This window comes from Calidris pugnax, unplaced genomic scaffold (assembly GCF_001431845.1).
Source record: "Calidris pugnax isolate Ruff unplaced genomic scaffold, ASM143184v1 scaffold44, whole genome shotgun sequence".
NCBI classification, from domain to species: Eukaryota; Metazoa; Chordata; class Aves; order Charadriiformes; family Scolopacidae; genus Calidris; species Calidris pugnax.
The window spans coordinates 8112282-8120473 of NW_015094506.1; the positions used below are offsets into that span (position 1 = coordinate 8112282).

Sequence of the window (8192 nt, forward strand, 5' to 3'; positions counted from 1 at the left end):
CCAAGATGGCGGCGGGCGCCGAGTGAGGGCGAGCGGAGGCAGCAGCTCCGCTCTCGGAGGTCTCCCTGCTACGGGCAGGGAGAAGCAGAGGGATGAGGCGCGTCTCCGGTCCCGGCCGGTCGTCGTGAGGGGCGCGGGCCGGCAGACGCCATGGCGGGGATTATCAAGAAGCAGATCCTGAAGCATCTCTCCAGGTCAGTAGGGCGCCGTGCCCCGGGTAGACGGCAGGCTGGGGCGGGGGGCGGCGGCAGCTCCCGGCCCCGCGCCTCCAGGCGGAGAGCGGCCCCCGGGGCCTGCCGCGGCGCTGGGGGTACCGGGCTTCATTCAGCCCGCGGAGGGGGGAGCTGGAGCCGCGTCCTCGGGGTGACTGCGGGAGGCGGAGGGGGCGGCCGGCGGTGACAGCCACCTCAGCGGCCACTCGACCCATCGCTCGGTGCCCGGCGGGGCGCCGGCGGCTCGGTTTTGCTTGGCGCAGACGGGAGTCACCGAGTGAGTCACCGCCGGGCTCCGGTCGCTTCCCCGCCGGGCAGACGGTGGCCGCCCCCGCGGCCCGCCGCGCAGCCGAGCGGAGCGGAGCCGGGCGGGGGCTGCCGCGGCAGTGAGCCCGCGTCCCCCCCGCCTTCCCCGGGAGGCAGCGGCCCAGCCCTTCGGCGGGGGGACGCCGAGAAGGTGTGCGAGGAGGAGAAGGGCGGAAAAGAAAGGGGGAGGTGGTGGCGAAATCTCAAACACCCCCGTAATTCGGGAGCGGGGTGGGGGGTTGCCCAAGCCGACCCGGTTGGGTTGGTGGTGGCTGGGGGTGCGGGAGCCCGGGCCGTGCCCGTGCAGCCATCGGAGCTCCGGCAGCCGCAGGTGGGGCCGGGTAACAAAAGAGATGCGTTCCGGTGCTCGCCGAGGGATGAAGTAACTTCGGCGTCTTCTGGGTGACTGAAATCGTATCTAACCAGCCTTGTGGGTTAAAAAAACCAACCAACCCTTCCCCTTTCCCCCCCTCCCTCCCCCGCTGTAAAATTTTGTATCTGTCGGCGTTGTATGAACTGCAGAAAAGTACACCATCCCATGGACACACTTTTTAAAAGCCACATTGATTTTCTCCCATTTTGTGAAAAGAGATGAAAACCTATTAGGTACTTGATCTGTCATGATGTCACAGTGTTGTAATTCTTCAGAGCTTACTTCTATAAATTAAAACATATGACCAGAAATACTGGTCCCTTATTTGCTCACTTTTTTCAAAATCATTTATTCTAATTTTGTGTGGTATTTCTGAAAGGTGTTTATTTTCATCAGTGCTAATAGATAGAGAAAATCAAATGAAAGGACAGATGGTCATTTGATAAATCTGTTGATGAATTACGAGAAAAACAAAATCTCAATTCAGATCCTTTGCTATCTGTCCACAGAAGATGATGTATGAAGCAGTAACAGAATAATTTTTTTCCTCCATCCTTCTCATGAGTTTTGTAGCTGGGAATGCTGGCAGAGAAATCTTGTCTTCACGTGAAAGTAACTGAGCACTGTGAGAATGGAAATGCAGTAGGAAGATGTCATCAGCCTGGAGTCAGTTTCCTAAACAGAAACTGGCATGGAGTCACTGGGACTGACAGTGATTCCATGACTGACACAGCTCACTCCCTATAGTGCTATTTAGCAAGTTGTGTGAAAACAGAAGTGAACTCTAATCTCTATGCTAAAGGTTAAAGTCTAAAATGTGTCTCAGAACTGGGCATGAGTGACATGAGCTTTTTTTTGTCTAGTTTTTTCAAATAAACCTGGTTATAATTAAGTAACTTTTAATGTTGACAAATCTGTGTTTGCTTTCTCCTGTGATGTGATAATGCTTATTCAACAAAACTATGTCAATTGATTGTGACAAGTTTCGTCATTCTTAAAAAGCTTATGGGATGTGTCTAACAGTCTGAGGTTTGCAGGTTCAAGTTGAGTCTCATGATCCACACTGTTGACATTAAAAGAGCATGTTTGCTACCGAAAATATAGACAATGTTATTATTAAGCCTCTTATTATGGGTGTTCATAATCACATGATCAGATAGTATCTTTTCTCCTTGCAGGACTGGCGCTTCAGTGGTTACAGAATTTTGTTACACAAGAAAATAGAGTTCAGGTGACAAGCACCTGTAAATCTGGTGGCTTTCTACATTTCAGGAACTTGTTTTTTCAACAAAAGCGATAATGTTTTTCTTTATTTCAGGATTTTCTTTAATATGTTTTATAAGAATGTGATTAGGGTAGGTTTCACACACTATTTCAGTCTGGAGCCAAATACATGAGGAATTTCCTGTAATACAGAGGGTGCCAAAAGCCACTTTTACTTTCTACTCTTATTACTATATTAGTTCCTGTTCTACAATTTTCATAGTTCCTCAAAACTGATGCCTGTTTGCCTTCTTCAACAAAGCAGGTATAAGTGGCAGGATTAAAATTTACTGGAAGAAGCCCATAAGGATAAAGGAAAAATGGAAAGAATTGTCCTGTAATCTCAATATCCTTTCAGTTTTGATTATTGTATTTCTGTGTATGTTTTAACAAAGCCAAGCCTAATATGTACTTCAAAGAACAAATAGAAGAGGTGAAGTTGTACCTTCAGTTACAGAAAAGTACTTTTGCCGCAAATCACAGAATTGCTGAACAGTTGAGGTTGAAAGGGGTCTCTGGAGGTCATCTTGTCCAGCTCCCCCAAATTATTGTTCATTTAGCAATATTTGCTATGAAAATTGCTGCAATATCTGTTACTCACATATTAGCAATTTTCAGCTTTCTTACTATCTAGATAATGTATATGCAAATTTTAAATGTTGTGTCATTCAGCAGTATAGTTTTCATTTGGCAATTTACAGTGCTTTTAGATGATGAACTGATATGGCCACTGGTGTTGTGAAGGAGCCTTAGGAAAATCTTTACATAGATATGAGTCTTTAAGGTCTGAGAACAAGAAGACAACACCCAAACTGCATTGTGGAATGGTTTTGATATCTAAATGACCTTTTACCTTTGTAAAAGGCTTTCCTTATTGCTGTGTTACAGCTTAAGAACAGTCAAGGTAGCAGAGTTTATTTACTCAGCTTGTAACAAACCTGTATCATGTCAGGATCTGGTGGTGATGTTTAAGCTTTCTCACAGTCTTTTAAAAACTCTTAAAGCTGTGTCCTCTGTCTTCAACGTGCATTGCTCTTCTTCAAGGCTGTGGAAAAAAATGAGAAGGAGGGAAGGGGGTGGGGGGAGGGAGAACAAAATACATTTTTTTGTTGTTCTTCAGATTATGTGGTGCTTGGCGTAGGATCTGAAACTAAATACTAACTGCTAAGCTGAAGAGATGAGTTTGTCATTTGGAGACCTGAATTTCTGTCAGCTCCATATTGTGTTAAGTGTGGTTTTTGTGAATGTGGATGGTGGAGTGTCTACTTCATAATGTACATGCCCTAAAATTAAACAAGTATCTGGATACTGGCATTTTCCTTTACAGAGGTAGGAATGAGACACTGTGCCTTGGAGTCTTCTATGTAGTGTTGGGATCACTTGCTCTTACTGTCCAGGTCTTCCCTGGTGAACTGAAACTTGTTTTGAATCTTTGTATGTTCTGTTACATGTTTTCAGGAGTGAGAGATTTCTTGTTGAAGAACACCTTTTATTGCAAGATTTTCTGTGTATTGCTCTGCTGTGATAATAGCAGATACCCTTCAGCGTTACTTCTTTTTCTTCAGAGTTTGTAGACAAGTGTATAAAACATTTTTCAGGAGGACAACCCAAGTTCACAATAGTGTTCTGTTACACTCTGCATAACCATCCACCATAGGGATTTGGATCCAGGGTATCGACAGAGATTAGGTATTACTTGCTTAGACTTGTATAAGGGCTTTTTCAGGTTGTTTTCATTTTTGGCTTTTAGTATCATTGACTGAAATTCCTTTTATACCTAATAAGCAGTCTAACTGGGTCTCCTGTGTAAGTATCTGCAGTATCCCCGTCTTTCTGTGGAAAACAGTTTTGTTCATCGAAATATGCCTAAGAAGCGTGAAGAAAAGCTTGCAAACTTTGCTTCTACCTTGAGTTAACTAGCCCTACTGAATATGACATTCTTCATCTCAATTAGATATTAGCTTCTTAAGTTTACCAATGATAACACATACTTCAACTTTAAAAATCCCATTCTTTGTTTGAATCTTACTTGCTGTTTTCACAAAGAAAACAGTAAGAGGTTTAAAGGTATTTGGTATGGCAGAAACCCAAATTGTTTTCAGTGTGTGTCATTAGTCAGTGCTCTACCTGAGCTTAGATCTTCTTTGCTTTTGCTCACCTGAGGCAATAGATGTAAAAATACTATAATTTCAATAAAAGAAATCTGCAGTAAATTTTGTGACAATATTTTTCACCTCATAGCTGGGAAATCATTCTGAAACACACATGAAGGTTGGTTTCACAAGGAGTAGCATGCTATTTGTATGGATATGAGGAGTCAGCTGATCCTACTATAAAGTGATATCCTACATCGTATAGTACAACTTCATTGATACATGTCCTACCTGCATATTTGACCTGCCTATCACCCTGCTTTTATACCAGTAAGACATGCCTGTTTGGTGAGATGTTGCCATCTCAAGAGATGTGAGGTGACTCCTTTTTAGGATCTACCAATGTAACTGCTTTATTCAGCCAGAATGGGCATGTTCCTTCCTGTAACCAAATGACCAAAGTTGTTTGGATGAACACTGAAACTTCTGTTAGAAGTGAAAGAAATAGAATTTTTGCTTGTTTACAGTTTTTTGTATTCTACTTCTATGTCACTTCCAGTTTTGTGGAAGTTATCCAATTATTTTAGCCAGCCAAGGAGCACAAAGTGTATACTTTTCTTAGAATAAGTGTAAAACAGCTTCTCTCTCTGCTTGTACTGAAGATTTTACAGAGTGTATTTTATGTCACTGACTTTATTGGCTTGTGTAGTATGTGGGGAAAATTGCAAAATGCAATGTAGACATAACAACCTACATTGTTCTGGATTAATCTATGTTGAATCTGAATGCTTATAGAAAGTGTGAGCATAATGCCTGTTGTAAATACATGCTACTGCACCTAGTAGAAGAACGAGTCTGAAAAAGGACAGGTAGTAAAGCAGAACTGCTTAAGATGGCAGAAAAGAATGAGGAGAAAGGGGAATTTAAGAAATACAGGATTATAATGAAACTTTAAATTGCTCTATGTTTGTAATTCAGTACTCTTTGTATTTAAGTGGAGACTTCATGCCAACAGTTTTGTCTGTGTGAATGTGTTGGAGGTGTTCTGATGAGCAAAAAGGCATCAATAAATGCTTTTTTTCAACAAAAATAAAAAAATTCCACTTTCTTCTATTTCTGTTAGTAGCTTCATGCGTCATATTGCATTTTAGGCTTCTGTAACAGAATATCTTCCAAAAGGCCAAACTGAAATTGCTGAGTTGTTTTATGAAATTATAAAAGTATTTTGGAGATAAAGCATCAATAATGTATTTGCTTGTGGAAGAACCTGGGTTTCTCAATTTGGTAGCTCCCACAGGGGTTCTTCTGTACACCTTTGTGGAGCTGGTGCTAACTGCGGTTCAGATCTCTTCTTTTTCTTCTCTTTTCATGAGAAGAAACAGTAGAGGAAAGTAAGAAAAGAATTCCACTCAGCTGGCTTTTAGTACTTCCAGGCTCCCCTGCATGGAAGTAGAAGCCTTGCTCTGTGTAGAGCATGACCTCAGCGCAGATTTTGTGGCAGCTCTGCCATGCAGCTCATCATACAGCTTGAGAATACCAGAGCTTTTATTTTCCCAGAGAAGCTGGCTGCTTCTGTTACCTTGAACCTTGGGATTCAGCTACCCAGCAATCTGGAAGCTACGGGGTTGCTTACTTGGCTGGGGATCTAGACACCTGAGAAAAATAATCATTGGTAAATAGGCATCTGTAATTCACTAGAGTGATAAATCTCTTTAAACTCTCTTCAAATATCCCAACATACCACCTACCAAGGGCACTCTCCAAATGTTTGGATTTTATTGTACCCCAAAGGGTAAAAGTGTAGGAATTAATTATATTTAGGCTGAAGCATCTTTTCGAAGTGAAGACAGTTAACAATTTTATTTCTTTTTTTTAAATTACTACATGGTTTGCCAAATTAAAGATTCAGATTTTTAATTTTTGAGAAGCTTAATGTACTAAAATTTCATAGTCTGCAAAATCAGAATGTCAAATGTGTGCAGGTCTCTAGCACCACCCTAAACACAAAAACAAATCCAAGAAGTCCTGTTCCGTTACGTCTGTAGAGTCACGTTTCTTTAGTGTGAATTTTGAGTAGGTGAAGTGGAGACACTGTGGACAGCAACAAATCGTGTGGGCTGAGAAGTCTCAGGCTAAGCAAAACAAAACTGAAAAGTTACCTTCCATTTGAAAATAAAAACCTCTTATGCTGCGTCTCCGGGCTATTTTCCTTCTCACATTCCTAATATACTTACTGAGTATCTCTTATTTGGCTGTATTATACAGACCTTTTCTGCATGATTAAAATTTTATCCACGAGATGTTCGTTTAAACATGGCTGCAGTATTGTAGTGTCAGATAACCAGGGATATTCTCATGGGAATCTTGCATTTTACACAGGTCTACTTCCTTTTTAGTTCTATAATGTCGTGATGTGTAATAAACTGTTGTAACTGCGGTTATCTTTTTTAGCTAAAACTCTCTTACATTATTGTATCACTCCTTTTTCCCTTTGAACTTGATCCCTTGTGTGTCCCCTGTGTCCCGTTCCCTGCAGCGATCCCAGCTGGCTCTGGTGGAGATTGGTTTGCTGCGAGTATCCTTACCACCAAAATGAGTACCAGAAGCTTCTCAGAAGCCGTGGCAACTGACCACTTGCTTTCACCAGGAATAGGGGCCTTTTGTCTGAATACCTTGCCCTCAGGTAACTTCCCCTCTCCCACCTTTGTAGAGTTGGTGGTTTGTGTTTATATAAATTCGGGAGTGAAATGAGCTCTGTAAAACGTTAATTGCGTTTTCTCTCCTCTTTGTTTTTGTAACTTACAATTCTGCAAAAATAATTGCTTGCTATGCAGCTATGTGTTTTGGTCCTTTGGGCTTTTTTTTTTTAAAAGCCCTAAACTAAATTTGCAAAACTGGTTTGTGAAGTAAGTCAGCAATGCCATTATAAACATATCTTTATGTTTATTTTCTAGATGTTTCTCAATATCTTTAAGCTGTTTGACATTTGCTGCTTATCATTTACATCTGCTTAATTCCTTTTCATAACTTGATGTTTATCACCTCTGTATTGATAGACATTTAAGGAATTGGTCAGCTTTTTACGTACTGTACATAAGAGAATCCCTGATCTTTTTTTTTATGATTAAAATAGTCCTTATAGTTAATGTCTCATTGAAAAATATTATTTTTGTAATGCTAACTGATCAGTTCTCACAACAAGATGTCTGCTAATGTAACATAAATAAATTATGCAGTTTCCAGAAGGCAGATGTTGTCATGCTTTTACACTGCACCAATGTTTCTTGATTTTAAATTTACAAAATTATTTTTCATCAAGTAGCTCTTCTTTGTGTTGGGACAGAATGCTGTTTTTTGAGTGGAATTTAATAGGTATCAAATATAAGCAAGTTCTCAAAATGTTATTTTTGCTGCCTGCAATGTGGAAGTTGCATATACCTTGCTGCATATGGTTTAGTATATTAAGGATTTTGTGTTATCTTGTACTCAACTATGCATTAAGGTCTGTCAAGCATAGAATTCTCATGTTTGAAACAAGTTTTTTTGGTTTGATAATATTGACTGTTCCTATGCTTGTGTAAGTGCTATGTGAAAAGCCTCATGGGATAGAGCAGCTAATAATGGTCTGTGTGAGGATGTATCATAAATGAAAGAAAAATTGCTTGAGCAATATTTTGCTTGCAAGATGATTATCATTCATGCAGTGTAAGCTCCTCATTTATGCACAGTGCTTGGCTATGTCTGCGCAGATCTGCTGCATGACACGTAATTAGATAATAGCCATTGATGACAGCAGCTGTTTCAGTTCTGCCTGTACCCAACGAGCAACCAATACAGTTTTTCCAAATAGAAATAATTTCCTGTATATATTATTATAGAATTAACTAGGAGAAGCTTTATATACCGTCAAGAGAGTTGGTGGGGATGTCAGTGTTTGAGACAGTA

The 8192-nt window shown here is 40.9% G+C and overlaps 1 protein-coding gene across 2 annotated transcripts in view; it reads left to right on the forward strand.

Annotated features, from left to right (window-relative positions):
* UHRF1BP1L (UHRF1 binding protein 1-like) overlaps window positions 1-8192 on the forward strand; it is a 77345-nt gene continuing 69153 nt past the window's right edge. For both annotated transcript variants that reach the window (XM_014964055.1, XM_014964058.1), the window contains exon 1: window positions 1-194. In XM_014964055.1, the coding sequence (XP_014819541.1) occupies window positions 151-194 (44 nt within the window). In that variant the 5' untranslated portion in view covers window positions 1-150. The remainder of the gene's footprint in view (window positions 195-8192) is intronic.